The following is a 16,129-nucleotide window of genomic DNA, read 5'->3' on the forward strand; positions in this document are numbered from 1 at the left end:
CGTTACCTTTTCTGACGGGATGGCTGCTACCTCTGGCAGTAACTGCATCGGGGCAGACAGATGGTGTGTGGGGCGTGGTAAGTTTAGCAGGATCAGCAGGACTCCGGGTGACAATGACATCTGACATTTTACAAGCCAGTGTGCCGACCCATGTGTTTGTGATGCTGTAACAAGCCTTTTGATCAATTCCAGGCATCAGTAAGGCAGCGGTATCTGAGCCCCTTCAGGTGCACACAGGCGTGTGCTTTCCAGCTTAAGCACAGAAAAAATCAGTTTATAGAGGTGGGCTCTGCACCTGCGGGTATTTTCTGTCTGAGCTGGTGTTTCCTACCCTGAGAGCTATTTGAAATGAGGCCAGTGGGACTTCAGACCATTTCCCACCATGTGCCCAAACCAAGGTCTGAACCACACCATGATCCTTAATGCAGCGCCCAAGCCCACTGGTCTCCTGTGCAGGATCTCCCTTTCCAGCTGGCTGCCCTGACAGCACCTCCTTCAGCCCTCTGGACAAGTCAGGACTCTGATGGAAACAGTCTTAACTTACCTATATTAACATCTTCACTACGTATATTGTATTTAAGTAACACAGGTGCTGTTTTGCTGTGCTTCAGAACTGCTGTTTCAAGTGAGCCAAGCTGCCTCCCATGGCTGCAGCACAAGGACAAGCTGCAGCTTCTTCCCGGCTCTTCCATGTCCACAGGCTCATCTTTCTCACTTTCAAGAAACCCTTAATTCTTCCATAAAATGGTATTTTGTGCCTTTTTTTTTTTTTTGGTTGTTTTTAGCTAAATCACCTCTTTGGTCTTCATTTTCTGTAAGCCCACACATGCAGAACAAGATGTGACTTTTTTGGTTTAAGATTATATTTATTTTATATGGAGAAAAACAGTAGTAAGAAAGTAAGAAAATTAATATCTGCCTGAAAGAGCACAGGGCAAGTGTCATCCTGGGATCGGAAAAATTCTCCAAACAAAAAGGCTGATAAATTTTTAAGACATGTCTATATTGTGAGATGCTGAAACACTAAGAGTAGTAAATACCTACACTGATAAAATCCGTGTGAAATAGCCTAGTGCAGAGCAACTTATAGCTCAGGTCTGGGTGCAGTGAGGCACATTATTTGGGTGCAAAGCAGCAGGAACACCTTGTTTTGTCTTGGCGCAGCTGGAAGCAGTGGGTCCGTATGCAGCCAGTACGGGGGGCTGCAGCCTCCCCCCAGCTACAAAGCAGCACCTAGTCACACAGACATGTCTTTAGACATGTAAACACTGGCTATATAGAAAAGTGGAAATCCCAGCATCAAAATCACAGGCAAGATGCATACCATAAAAAAAAAAAAAGTCCATATAAGAGACGGAGCTCTTTACTTTCTGGAGAACGTTCTCATAGGGCTGGACTAAACAGCCAGAGTGAAATCTTGGCCCCGTTGACCTCAGTGGGACAAAGAGCTCATCCCTGGTGTTGCAGTGTCCGCTGGCCCTGGCTGGGAACAGGAGGCTATGGCTGAGTCCCACTTTCTTAACTTTCCACCTGCAAGTTGCCTTCTTTTTATGTTCTGACCTTCTGCAACCGCATCGCCCCTATACCCACACTAACTTGTCTTCTGCAGTTGGTCCAGGCTCTAGGATTCAACCACAATCATACTCAAGTTGTTGCTGAAGATGATCCTCCCATCCTTTTTGCTGCTGCACTCGGGCTGGCAGAGAGCCTCCTGCAGCCGCTGCCGCAGCCCCGCCGGAGCCGTGCCCAGGAAGTTTTTTGTCCCTGTCAGGAAATCCATCATGCGGCTTCCAACTGGGTCCCCCTCAATAAAGCACTCGGTGATATCCCAGCCCGACGGGAACTCATAAACGTGGTATTCAACACCCAGTCTCTTCAAAACATCCGTGATGCCGTTGGAGGTGATGTAGTGGCCGCTGTCGGTGGAAGGCAAGCAGTGCCTGTACTTCTTCCATAAGCTGGCCCATCCACTACTGTCTGCCAGAGTAGAAGGGCAGGTTATTTTTGTAAAGCCAAAGCAGTCAAAATCCACGTAACGCAACTAATAAATAACTTTGAAATGATCCTTCTCTGCTGGCCCAGGCTTTGCCAGGAGGAGTAGAAGACCTTTCCCCCTGAGTGCACTTACAATTTTCAGTGCCTGGAGAGGGGTAAAACTCTCATCTTCCTCAACCCTCCTTCCAAAACTCCGCTGTTTAAAGGAAACTCTAGGGAGTTGGTCTCCAGCACTAGATTTGCCCAGAAGGAGGAGTATACACAGATATATAAGCACACTGAGCCTGCATATGCATGCTGTCTATTAACTACGCCTTTGATAGACCAGTGTAGATGTTTTTACACATTGAACCTCAATTTTAAGCATACATCAGAGAATACATACCTGAAAAGCCAGTCCCAGGGAGCAAGGGAAACAGCCTACCATCAGTGTTAAAGGGAGTTTTAATGGCAAATGTAGGGAAGTGTGCTTTATCCACTGCACCACGAGTTGTGCATCTTTGAATGGCACACTGGAAAAAAACACTTCTTTTTAAGAAGCGCGATGATGTCTCTTTTACTTCGTGACAGCTGGGGTCTGGGCCATCACTATGTGGAGGACAGAGTCCCAAAGATGGGTCTTCCCAGAGCTCAGGTTGTACAGTGCTCATTTCACTGTGAAGGAGTGACCCTCATTCATTGATAACTGCACTGTTCTCTAGCCAATAATTTAACAGTAGGAGGTCTCCATGAGTTAGAGAGCAACTCATCTACTTCAGAGTCAGGGAGCAAGAGTGTGAAGGTTACACCTATGCAGTTCCATCAGACATTGAGTCAAAGAGGCTAAGCCCAAGATCACTTGTTTCCTATGAAATACAGCATATGTTTTATTTAATTAAAAAGCACTACTTAAATCCCAAGATGAATAGTTGTGGTTCTTATACTTCAAAGCTTTCAAAATAGCAACAAAGCAACAAAAAGTAAAAGGCTCCTCTTACCTGATAAAATTATGATCAGGAGTTTACCATGATGATTGAGGCAACTGTGGAAAAATTTTATAGTATTAGGAATATCCTCCACACGATACAGCATCTGGAAGTGATAAGAGTTACACACAGCCATTATTCCTCTTCCACAGTGCAATGGCCCTTCAAAGGCTGAAACTTTTTCTGTAGGGTTGTTTTAAATTACTTCCCAGTTACTTCCCAGCCTGTTCTGACACAATGCACACATTTAGGGATGCCCTACAGGACTGAGTATCATCAGCTCTCCACTGGGACCAACAGCCTGGGGTCAGTCCCAGGGACCATCTGCTCAGCCTCGGCCATCTGCCCATCCCTGCCCTTCAAGCCCAACACAGTTTTGTGGTTGGAAAATGTGTGCAGAGGGGGGTCCCCTGGTTTCTGTGGCTTGTCCCTATCACCAGGGGCATTTCTTGGCTTTGTCTGAGCCATGGGCAGGCTGTATCTCTTCCAGACGCTGAGGAATTTGCACTAAGACAATGCAGGGGTCATCTCAAAGGCTGACCTCAGGAATTGTAACTTAGTCTTTGACTAGCCATCAAACCCCTGAAATACCTTCTGGTACCTATCAGCTCTTATGAAATGAAAGCAAAATTAAATAAAAGACAAATGGAATAAAAGCCACTAAAGCGAGAGAATAACAGATTTTTTACAAAATATAAATGGCACATGCAAGATCAGTGTCTTCAGTACCAGAGACACAGCAGCATAATTTCTGATCCGAAAAGTGACACAGTTGTTCATTCACTAACGTTTCCCTTCAGTGCCATCCAAATTACTCTTTTAAGGCAAAAAATTCAAGGTTTTTTTTTTTCAGCAGCAAAGCATAATTGTTGGTCTCTGTGCGATGTGTGACAGCCTGAGATTCATCCTGTTTTATTACCCACCATATACAGTTAAACCAATACAAACCAGAGACCAAAACCAAGTTGGATAGGGAATGAGGTTTGGTGTTCATAGAGCTGCTGCAGAAGTTATTGCTCATGGGAGAACGGTGCTCAGCTCTGGTCACCCTAACTTCATGCACACATCAGAAATGGGGTAGTTAAAGCTGATGCTCCTATACTAAAGCAATACTCCATTACCTGGATCATATGGATGAAGTCGAATTTCTTATGTGCACCTTTCTCTTTCACCTGTTGTTCATACTCTGAGGAAGTGAGCTGGTGCCAAATAAAAGAGACATTCTGCAGGTCTGGAGCTTGATTCACCAACTCTTTTAAAAAATAGAAGAAAACCATGAATTTCACAAAGCAGCAGAAAAAATCATTGTTCAAATTAACACTCCTTGCTATACCCCCGGCAGCAGTTACAGCCTTACCTTTGTAAGCTGCCACGTGCTGTGGGTTGGGCTCTATGATTTCATTGTCAATAAGGACCCCTGGGTGTGCAGCCTGGAGTATCCTGATCATTTTCAAATCCTGCTCACCTGTTCGTTAAACACAAATGCATTACTTTATAAAGCACATAAACGTGGTGAAAGGATGCTGCTGCACCTGCCACCTCCACCGCAGAGAAATCACCCAAGCAGAAGGGAGGAAATTTCTACCTTGCGGTTTTCATGGTGGCATCTAACCCAGGCTTACCGTCATATCTTACTGCTTGGGGTAACATATATTTGCAGATAAGACTAAGAACAAGGAAGAGCTAAGCAACAGTGCAGAAACCTGCTAATGACAATAGTCTGGATTGTGGGACAGACAGGTCAAGATAATCAAAGATCAATGTTTAAAAAAAAAAAAATCAAAACAACCATGAAGCATTAGTTTACTACAAAAAAATCAAAGTTTGAATGGGGGCAAGGAGAGAGTTGGCAGAGCTGTGCAACTTCAGCGTGGCACGGGGCAGTCCATGCCTTTGGCACTGCCCCAGGGAGGTGAAGGTGGCTCTGCTGCTGGTGAGACATGGTTTGGGGACCCAGGGACCTGCGTGGCAAGAGGAAAGACCTACTCACATGCAGCACCCTAGGTCTTCCCTCTTCGGGGACCAGTCACATGCTGGGCATCGACTAACTAGTTGTTATCTTGGAGCTGCAAATAGAGACTCACGTATTTGTGGGTAGGTGCCCTGCAAATTCAGCTATTGGTGTTTCTCTGTTGCTGTCTAGGCTCTGGAGGAGCCAGTGGCAGTCTGTTCTTCTGCCCTAGGAAATGTCCAGCCTCTTTTGAGGTAATGCAGGTCACTCTTGTTTTCTCCCAGACAGGTGACGATACACCAAGTGAACAAAGTCCATCTGGTTCATCTGGGACTATGGAAATAAACAGCAGAGGTGACCACCTTGAGTGGACCTCTGCAAGAATCCTGACTGTAGCTCATGGTGAGGCCTAAAAATAGCCCTGCCCTTGCAAATGTCACACACAGAGGGCTTGATACGAGATACTGCATCTTTCCTAGCCTCTCAGCTGATGTACCAGCTATGAAAAAAGTCGTCATCTTTGGCAGGTGTTGTAGTAAATAGAACTTAAGAAGGGAACTATCAGCCATGCCAGCACTACAGGGACGTCCAAGGAAGGACGTGTCTTTTGAAATTGGAGAAAAATACAGAAGACTCCTGAGGAATGCAGTGGCAGTGGTGTAGGGCTGGGCTGGCCAAAGGCACAAGGAAAGAGGCTGCAGCTGCATCTTTGGAAGACGGGTGCATGGACCAGTATTGCTGACAGCAAGGAAGATCCCTATAGCAAGCAGCTGAATCATTTTAGACCATTCTAAATGCCAGTTAGTATCTGCCCGGAGTGGGAAGCACCAGCAATTAGAGGTGCTGACCCACAAGCTCAAGGCAGGCAGGAGACATAGCATCGCTGTCCCATGCCCTGGAGCCACTGATGGTGGCAAATGGGTATCTCAACAGCAGATGGGTATTTTAAAAGCTATCTGTTTGTTTTTTTTTTTTTTTCTTTTTGTTTTACTCCATCTATGTAAAATGCCCTAATGCAGTCTTTGCAAGAGCATGTAATAACATCCTCAGATGGGTTGCCTGCGAAAACAAGCAGTAAAATACAACGCTTCAGAGGAGGAATTTCTCTGTTCCATCTTGCCCTGCCAGCAACAACCCTTCAGCACTGACCACAGCCAGGCTGAAAGGAGTGAAACCCCTCTGGAAACAGGAGCTATGCTGGCACTAACTGGGAAGTCACAGCTGAGAGGGTTAAACCAGCCACAGGAAAATGTGGGGTGAATGAGAAAAGGTGATCTGCAGCAGACAACAATCTTTTAGGAAGTGGAGCCAGTGACTAATCCCCATTAATATTTTCCTCAACTAAACTAATTCTGAGGGCTCTGTGAAATCAGAGTCCAAGACCGGAAAGGTCAGGGATCAGATATAACCTTTTGCTCAATGCCATCCTAGCTCACTCCTCTGCCTGGCTGCACAAGTTCAACTCTTGCCTCATGGGCAAGCTGAGGGAGTGCGAGTCAGTGTCCTGTCATCAGTGAGGGGCAGTTACCCAGGAAACTCAGGAAATTTTAGAGTTTTCACTTTTCCGTTAAAACATCTTCTGAAGGGGAAATAAGGAGAAATGAGGACAGTGCAAAAAGTTCATTTTTCCCTTGTGTTTTCTGGGAGCCAGGGTTTCAGTTTTATATTACTTAATGAAAATAGAGTGTAATTGAGAACTGAATGATTTCTTCCTTCTTGCTTTCTCATATGCTCCAATGTATTCCCAATTGGGGCAAACAATTGAGTGTTATTTTTCTCTTACTCAGAAAAACAAGCAAAAAAAAAAAGTGAGAAAAATTCTTTCATTTGAAAGTATTAACACTTAAATTTCAGCTGAAAATACTTTTTAAAGCAAAATCAAACTCTGACAAATCAAACCGTCACTTCTTTTACCCACCTTTTATTTTCTCCCGGTTTCCCTGGGAACTAAGTTGGATGTTTCGCCATTTTTTTTAATTTTTCTTTTTTTAAACATAAATGCATTTACAACATCTTTAAAGCTATTTTCCCAAAAGATGGGTTTCTCTCTGGGGGGAAATATCATTTGCAGTTAAACCCTACTTATCACTGGATATAAACAGTAGTAACAAAGAAGCATGTCTTGAAAAAGCTGATGTAGCCCCATGCCAGCTGGTTTTCCACCACCTGGAGCAGAACATTGCCCAGCTTTGGCCTCTGGGATGCCTAAAAGCAAAGCAAAAATAGAGATCCCTTCAGGTGGGATAGTCTAAGACAGGACTTTGGGTGGAACGAACCTCTCGGATGTCTCTAATTCTCTCTGATGAGGTTTGAAGATGCTCTTGTACCTAACCTGGAGCAGGACTCCATGCTTTGAGACATATAAAGTCAGGTGAGAGCCATAAACTAAGCTAAAATCATCACATGCATCTTACTTCTTGGAAAGGTTTGAGCAGCAGCGTTTCAAAAGAGATATGGGGAAGGGAAGGGGGGAGCATCGCTCTCATCCCAGCCCCACAGCATGTTTTGCCATTCTCTGCTTCAATGAGAAACACTGTTATTAATGCCTGAGTAGTTATCCCCATTGCTCAAAATTTCAGTATCGCTTTCTGCCGCCCATAGGGACCCCTCACCCCCCAGCATCAGCAGTGCTGCTGAGCTCCTTACCTGTGCCGCTTCCAACTCCCAGAACATTTATAGTCGATCTTCCATTGCCGAGACTGAAATTACAAGTACACATTACTTAACTACACTATGTTGCATGACTTCGTATTTTAATTCTAATATCGTGGATGCCACATTGGCCCAGAAATGTTCATGTTTGCCACGTGAATTGGGACAGAAATTCAAGCATCCCTTTGGCACCCAGCTATAACCAGCTGCGTGGTGGGATCCAGCCCCATATTAGAAAGCTCATATTTCAAAGTACAGTAGGCAGCAGGATATATTGTTTCTCATTCTTTGCCAGAGGATTTTATTCAAGCTGTGGCTGGCACCATGCAAAAAGACCTCGGGGAACCCCAGGGTGAAGGGTTCCCTTTGGGGGTAGTGAGGCTGTGCCTGGCTGGGATGGGCACTGCTGGGGATGCAGAGGCAAGGTGATCCAGGACAAAACCTCTGCACCCTCAGGGGACAAATCTGGGTTTCCAACATTGGACAGAAATACCTAGGAAAAGTGAAAAATCAGGATTTCCAGGTGACCGGAAATCATCTCTTCACAACGTTAATCTTGGTTTGAAATGGGGAGGGAATGCCATAATCTTCAATAATTATTATCTTAGAAAAATTACTTTTGAAAAGACCAAAAAAACCCACTAATCATGTGATTCCTAGCAGAATATTTAATAATAGCCTGGCTTGAGGATGAAGAGCCCAGGCTCAAGGCATCTTACTGCTCTGACATGCTTTATGGCTTTATTCTGCTCTCAGGAATGGACAGTGGCAGGGGGATTAAGTTTTCCATACACAAGCTCAGGAGACATCGCAGCAATGATTCGACAAGCGGGAAACAAGTAGTAAATCCTGGAAGATGTGAACTAGTCAAGGAGCCTTAGCCCTAGTGAGGGTCAAGACCCTTTGACAGACGCACAATCAGCATCATTTAAAATTCAAATAAGTAAATTTTTAAATTAAAATTTCCCAATACAAATTATTTTAAAATTATTATTATTTTGCTGCTTAATTTATATATGCATATCTATATATATCCAATCTGGAGAATAAAATTTTGCCTACCTAAATTTTTTTCTCAATGGAGAATACAGTTTCTATAATATCCAAAAACTACCCAAACATGAAAGGGCTTTTTTTGTGATTTGGATTGAGGCTGTTCTACAACTATCTGCAGTCATCCAGGCTTAATATATTACATCAATACTTCACAAAACTGATTATCATTTGGTACTTAAGTAGTGCAAATCGACTTAGGATATAAATAAGGAGGTCTTAGGGGATTGAGAAAACCAAGAATTAGTCACTAGAAGAGAATTACAGATGTGTTTCTGTTTGGACTGATGTGTGATGAAGTCCCAAGAGCAGGGAGAGAGCACAAGAGAGCTTTCTTTTGAAAAAAACAGAAAAACAAAAAACCCCTTTAATTCTTGGAAAATCAGCTAATGAAAAGAGACGGACATGTAAATGAGGTCTTGATTCTTTCCTTAACATAAGCTGAGAGGCAGCACAGTGTATTAATTGAAATAGCACATATTCTGGAGTCATTAAATAGGATATCCTAAAGACTGCTATTAAGGGACTTAAAACTGAAAAGCATTAAAAGTTCACTCCTGCTCCAGAAAATCCTTAAACATGTTTGCTGCCCCTTGTATGCAGGTTGCCCTCCCAGGATAACAGACGGCTTTCCACCTCGGTGGACATGCTCCTTACTGCCCTGGGTTGAGTGAGTGGTGGAGTTTTTTGGTGGCAGGGGAGGGGGTTATCGGGGCGGCCCCCTGTGAGAAACTTCTCGAAGCTCCCCCAGCTCCACGTCAGCTCCACTTCTGTTTGGGAAATTGAGCCAATCGGCTGCGCCTCTGCGATAACGTATTTAAGAAGGGACGTGGTGACAGGCAGTCGGACTGGTGAGGAGGAGTTGCTGCAGCTGCATGAACACCAAGGTCAGTGGAGGAACGGAGGAAGAAAGGAGGGGGGAGGTGTGCCAGAGCAGAGACCCCCCTGTATCCTGTGGGGAGACAGCAGGGTGGCCCCCCCTGCCACCCATGAAGATCTACGGTGGAGCAGACATTGATTTGTGGCCTGTTGCTCCTGCTCAGATGATCAAGGTGCTGTGCCCGAAGAAGGCCGGGGTCTCATGGGAAAAGGTAGCCCCGCTGCTGTAATTCAGTGCTGGGAGGATTGCAGCATGCGGGGGGGTCCCACGCCGGAGCAGCTCGGGAAGGGCTGCAGCCGTGGGAGGGAATCCAGTCGGAGGAAGTTAGTGACCCATGACGGAGCAGTGTGGGGAACGCTGCGGCCCATGGGAGGAATTCAAGTTGGAGAAAGTTTGTGGAGGACTGTCTCCTGTGAGAGGGGGACCACGATGGAGCAGGAGGAACAAGTTTCGGACACTCCCCTCACCGAAGATGAAGGAAGTGGCAGCGTTGACTGCACCCCCCATTCCTTGCCCCTGCACCACTGGGGGAGGAGGTAGAGATATCGGGAGCAGAGCTGAGCCCGGGAAGAAGGGAGGGGTGGGGGGAAGGTGTTCTCAAGATGTGGCAATGCTTCTCACTGTCTTACTCTGTTATGTGTTGTTAGTGTCTGTAATAAATGTATGTTCTTTTTTTCTTCCCCTAACGAGTCTGCCTTTTGCTCGTGACCATAAAAGGGGGATTTTTTTCCCATCCCAGTCCTATCTTGAACCCCAAGCCTGGCTCTCTGTCCCTTCTCATTGCCGGAGGGGAAGGGAGAGAGAGCTGCTGCATTGTGGTTGTCTGCCAATCAGGCCTAAACCACAACACTTACCCAGCCATGATATTGGGCATTTCTTCCTTGTTGAACTCATCCATGCACTGGTGCTCTGTTGAATGATCCAAAAATGACTTAAAGGCCTCTACATACTCCTCAGCCGTGAGACTTCTCATGGAAGGGATCACATATAGCTCTTGAGAAAGAAATATGAATTGTGTGTTAGTTGTTTCAAGGCAAGTGAAGGATCAAAGCACTTACCTTGTGGAAGAAACCCAACCCAACCCAACTGAGGCCAGAGATTTGGGAAGATGGCATGGAGGATGAATGGCACAGGAGCCATCCATGCAGGTGAGCTCACGAGAACACTTTCCAACCTGTTCACACCCAGGGTTTGAAAATTATTCTTAGATGCCCTTTGACATCATCATGTTTGTTAAGTGCCTCATTACTACAGGTCAACCTGAGGAAAACGTCTCCAAAATGTTTTGCCAGATATGGGGTGCTCAGTTTGCAGGAAGGGAAGTAACTGGAGTGTTTTTCTGGGATACTCAATGCAAGAAGTTGGAGGGAAACGCACAGCAGGTCCAAACCTGGAGGGTCCATCGTTTGCATGTGCGCTGGACAGTGTAACAGAAATCACGTTGGCACACTTGCTATTAGGGGTGATGCAACACAAAAACTGTCACCTGCACTTGAAGCAAAAATAGTCAACCCCAGTCACTTCATTTCCTACTCTTGCCAGCATGGAACTGCAATGCACTGCCGGAAAGAATTCACCACTGGGAACGGCAGCTCATGTCCAGGAGGGCAACTGGTAGCAAAAGCAGTTCATTTGAACGGGCTCACACTCAAATGTGGGTGGCTGAGACCAAGATTTCTAGCTCTGAACCAACATCCAGGGCTACTCCAGGGGTTGCCAGCAATTATTGCAAAAGCTCACTTTCTTGCTGTCTTATCTTAATGACAGCGCTGATGCCAGAGCACAAGCTCTGACCAACTGCTTGGGTCTGAGGAGCAATGATGAGACTAAGACCTGAGGCTCATGAGAAGATGCCATGCAGCTGAGTACTGGCTCTGGGGTCTATCTCAGACAGAGGGCTGCAGCAGGAAGGCAATCATAGTGCCAGACTCGGTGTGAGAGACCAACAGTAGACAGGTAGCATTCAGTAGGAAAAAAAAATCAGTTTTTCTTCCTAAACAAAACGAGGATGAAGGACAGGACTCAGCAGAACATCTTCATCTGCATTTTTGCCTTTAGAGGAGCTGCTTATTTATCATATGCTTTTAGTTGCCACTAGGAAGAAAACCATGTATGTCTCATATAGCACTGTGCATTCTAAAATAAAATGCCTGTGCTGTTTCTAAAACCACACATTGTTAGCTGGGTTTTTTTGTAGGTGAGTATGAAGACCCTATGTCCAGCCCTGTTAGAGGTAAAGATATCAACATCTATCCTCAACACTTTTAACTATACCCTAACATAAACCCTGACATCACCTGAATTGCAGTCAGTTTAGCATCCTGTTTCCTTCTTTTTTTTTTTCCAAAAAATCTTTAACTCCAAAAGAATTGAAATGTGTTTGTAGTGATAGCAAGCCGAGTGGGCATTTTATTTTAATCTCTCTCTTTTTTTTTTATTTTTTCTCCCAAATACCTGAATTATCGTGTGGATCTGTCAGAATCTCTGCTTCAAAGTTCATGCTGGGGAACCTATTCCTGTAAGGAAAGTATAGCACTTCAGTTATTTGTAGAACCCGTACACTTTTTTGAAGCTCCATTGAAAATGCAAAACAAAAGGAAGGTGCTTCAGGACAAATTTCCTTGCCTGATAATCAATGTTATTTATTCTCTTTTACTAGACTAAAGAAAGTCAAAACTTCTTGGTTAGCTGATCACCTGTAAGTATCAGCAACGGACTGGCCACCTGCACCAGTGCTTGTCTGAGATGTGTTGTGGAAGCTCTTCTTACCTCTGAAGAACTGCTAACCAGTTAATACAGAGGAAGACATTAGACTAACTGATATATATTACACACTCTGTGAAAACTTGAATCGTAAATGGGGTAGAAGAAATAACCATGGAGTTAGCAAAAGGCTACAGTGAGCTTCAGCATCTGAAGTGCTAAAAGATCTGCTTGGCATAATGTTTCAGGGACCTTTTTGCTTTCCTCTTTTTTTTTTTTTTTTTTTTTTTTTTAGCTTCAGATTTTTCCTTCTGCAAATATTACACTCAAATGGAAAAAGCCAAAGAGGTCGTTTGACCATGTTTTCATTTAGTCACACATTTTCCTTCTTAGCTGACTCCCAGCAATGAAACCACATCTTCATTTTCCTTTGACAATGTGCCTCATCTATAAAACAGGGATGAGGTGCCACTAGCAAAAGAAAGGGATGAAATGAAATTGGAGCAAGGACCTCACTTCTGAAAATAAAGTGTTGGGGTAAGGCTATCTATGCAATGGGAATAATGATCTTCTGGGTAACCACATTTCAATATCAAGAGGTGGTATTCCTGTATAACCTGGTTTTAGACATGTTGCCGCTTCCAAAGCTTTGCTGTTAGAAAATGCTTCGTGACAAGCAGTCGGCAATAGCAATAAGCAGCCACCAAGTCCTATCTGCCAGGGAAAAAAAACCCATGTGAATAAGAAGAAAGCCAGGAGGTGGAAAAGAAAGAAAGGAGTCTTTTAGTGGGGCTTTGAGACACATATATGTAATGACTGCACTAGAAGGTAGTGAGGAAGTGGCCACGTGCAAATAGCGCACCACTTCAGCTGATGTAAGCAAGAAAAGACTAAGATATCTCAGAAGTCTCGGAGATGCTGGAGTGCTGCCAGAGTCCTGCAAGACCAGTTGATTTCATCTGAGTTCACTGCCGAAGTCACATACCTGGATCCCACAAGGTACGTGAAAGGTCTTGGTTCCACCACCTTGACCTCACCTCTCCCCAGAAAAGATCTCACAGAAGGCCAGCAGTAAGAAGTCTCAACTCAGCCCACCTCCATAAGCTCCAGTTTGGCTGTAGGCTAGTCCTTACAATTTCCAGTCAACCCTCTGACCTCTTCCATCTCTGCCTGACAAAACAGAGGACTATTTTGTCCTCTCAGCTGGCTGAACCGAGCAACATGCTATTCAGAATAAATCTCTCACTAAAATGCCGAGGGGTAGCATGGCTTCCCCTGCACAAAAAGGAACAACTCTTGGGATCCCAGGACATGAACTCCATTTCTGACCGGTCAAACGTTTACAGCCATCTCAGGAGACCTGCCAGGTGACCTGGACAGACTGCAGCACAAGTATTCATCAGGATGGATGATGCCAAGATAACTCTTCCACCAAGACTTTTGCCATTTCTCCCCAGGCAGGGTTTCTAAGATTGATTAACACTTGTTGCTGAGAAGGTGAAACAAACTTAATTATTTCTAGGAACAAATGGACTTCCTCTAAAATCTGGTTTAAAATCTCTCCTAGATCTTAAAATTCAGTGCCATACTTTGGGCTGGTGCTGTCCATCCCCGGATCCCGGTGACTGACAGGGAGCGGGATGCTTGTGGGCAGCTGGTCCTGCCGCGGCTCCTGGCTAAGTTGGAGCTCACCGTTAGCAAGGTTAAACCTCTTTCCCTCCATTACAGACTGCAGGTGCAGGGCACAGAAGGAATTCACAGTGTCACTTTAAGTGATACAGCACCTTCAGGTTGAAAAAGTCATTAAATTCAAGGTGTTTCTAGCAACGCAAATTTCCAGAACATCTTCACAACTCATAATTTCATTACACCTAAACTTAGGCTGCTAAGGGGCCAAAGGTCTCCTCACAAAGGCTGGCTTATCCCCCATTCCTCCCAGGATACGGGCAGATCTGCTGCTACTCCCACCTTACACACCTCCATCTGTGACACAGGGACAGTGGGGCTGGCTCTGCCACTCGGCTGGGCAGCGGGGAAATTCTTACCCTCACTCCCTTCCAAAATCCACATACCTCTTCATCGCCGGGGCCGGGTCCATGGTCGGGGCAGGTGCTGTGCTGGGACACAGCGGCTGGTCAGGGGGCTGGGGCTTAGCCAGGCGCCTGGTCCCTACGTTAACATGTCCACTGGCCACCTTGCTCCTGGCCGGCCGCTCAGCCCACCGTGAAGCTGGCGGTGACCCCGGCGTGCGGCCGCGGCTCTGCCAGCGCCTGCCGGGACAGGCAACGTCACTGGAGCAAGAAGGGGAAACCTGAGCCCCAACGGGAAGGAGCGAGGGGCCGGGGCACGCAATGTGCACGGCCTGACGTCTGCAGGGCTGTCCTCATCACACGGGAGCTGTGCTGTTTTCAAGGGGAGGGAGGGAAAAAAAAAAAAAATAAAGGGACAGATTGAGACTTTCAAACCTTAAGATGTTGAGTGGAAGTGGCAGAGGGCTGTCAGCTGGTGCCAGGCAGACCTGGGGGCCATTTTCATCTGCTTTTTAATCTGCTTTGAACTATGTCTCTCCTTCATGCTCACTGCTCCGGGGTGAGAGGAGCTGCTTTCCTGCATCCTTGCTGGGCTGCTGCCTGATGGATGGACTGGGGGATTCACTGGGAGATCCCCACTTTCTCCAGAGAGAAGAGGGACTTGCTGGCTGCCCAGAGACCTGAGCAAATGATTTTAACTTCTCTGATTCAGAGGAAAATAAGGGAAAATAGGGCATAACAGCAGTACCTGCCCATACCCCACGGGCAGCCTGGCACCCCCTTGTCCCTGCCTTGCAAGGGGAACGGGCAGCCGGGGGTGGGGGGACAGAGAGCCCAGCCTGCTCTCACTCTGCTTGCTAATCCAAAGGGATTAGAACACAAGGAAACATTTTCGGGAGAGAGCTGGCCAAGCTGTAGGTGATTGGCAGTCACCCAGGATGGGATGGCACAAAGCAGGGTGCGGTGGTCGCTATTACAAATATAGAAAAACCTGGGTGCTCTCTGCACCTGGATTCAGCCTTTTGTCCTACCAACAACTACAGCATCCATGAGACCAATTCTCCTTTTGACTAAAATCTAATAATACAAAGGTAAAAAAGAAAGGATGTAGAGAGACTTTGCATGGTCATGTGAGGTCCAGTGTTGGAAAGCACAGCATTAGGATCTTCTCCACTCCCTTTCCCTGAAGACAATGGGCAGAACAGATTTAGCAGATGACAAATAAAATTTCCTCCCTTGCTGAGCTCCCTCCCCCTAAACACCGCCTACCCCACATAGCTCACCAAGGCCAGGGATCACGCTCTCAGGTAGGGATGTCTCACCATCAAGTGATCTGTCTTGGTTTGTACTGGACTTGGCTTCCAAATGGATTTAAGTTATCTCCACCCCAAGGCAGGTCCGCAGCAACATGTTAAGCTAGAAATGACCACATCGCTGCTCTTAACCAAAATATCCAAATCAGAGGTGAGGAAAGAGCAGAACTTCTGCCAGCTCTAAAACACAGATTTGGCTCCTGATGCTGTTTGACCACCCAGGCAGTGATTTTTACATCAGCCCATTTCCATCCCTAAACATTTCCACCAGCGATGCCAAACCCCAGACACCAACTGTGCAACAGTGGGTGTCACCTCGCACTTCTCAGCCAAGCCCAGCACGCTGCAGCTCTCTCATGTCCCCCAGCCACCTCCACCTCATCCCAGCTCAGCCACAGCACCCCCCCCAGCCCAGGCACCCCTCCACCCCCCATGCCACCACCGGGGACGGACACCCCACAGGTCCCAGTGGAAAGATGTACCTCTCCGGAGCAACAGGAGCTGTAGAGAAACCCCCCAGCATCCAGGAGCTGCACAGCCCTTGGAAACCTCCTTGTACATCCACTGCAGGCTGATATCCCTCCCCA

General features: G+C 46.1%; 1 protein-coding gene across 6 annotated transcripts; it reads right to left on the reverse strand.

Moving 5' to 3' along the window:
* Positions 1–853: 853 nt before the first annotated feature.
* LOC104366315 (carnosine N-methyltransferase 2) lies at positions 854–16,129 on the reverse strand. Of its 6 annotated transcripts, XM_033003173.2 has the most exons (10): positions 16,025–16,121; positions 14,418–14,601; positions 14,272–14,385; positions 11,951–12,012; positions 10,351–10,489; positions 7,558–7,610; positions 4,318–4,425; positions 4,082–4,212; positions 2,973–3,066; positions 854–1,977 (listed from the first exon to the last, which is right to left on the reverse strand). In XM_033003173.2, exons 1-10 carry the CDS (start codon positions 16,101–16,103, stop codon positions 1,622–1,624), a joined length of 1,320 nt encoding a protein of 439 aa, XP_032859064.1. In that variant the 5' UTR covers positions 16,104–16,121; the 3' UTR covers positions 854–1,621. The 6 variants fall into 6 exon arrangements, with proteins under 6 accessions (XP_032859064.1, XP_032859060.1, XP_032859061.1 ...); XM_033003169.2 differs by lacking the exons at positions 14,272–14,385; positions 14,418–14,601 and adding an exon at positions 15,513–15,645 and having other exon boundaries at positions 16,025–16,129; XM_033003170.2 differs by lacking the exons at positions 14,418–14,601; positions 16,025–16,121 and adding an exon at positions 13,185–13,369 and having other exon boundaries at positions 14,272–14,368.

Source organism: Tyto alba, unplaced genomic scaffold (assembly GCF_018691265.1).
Source record: "Tyto alba isolate M040663 unplaced genomic scaffold, T.alba_DEE_v4.0 Super-Scaffold_7, whole genome shotgun sequence".
Classification (NCBI taxonomy): domain Eukaryota; kingdom Metazoa; phylum Chordata; class Aves; order Strigiformes; family Tytonidae; genus Tyto; species Tyto alba.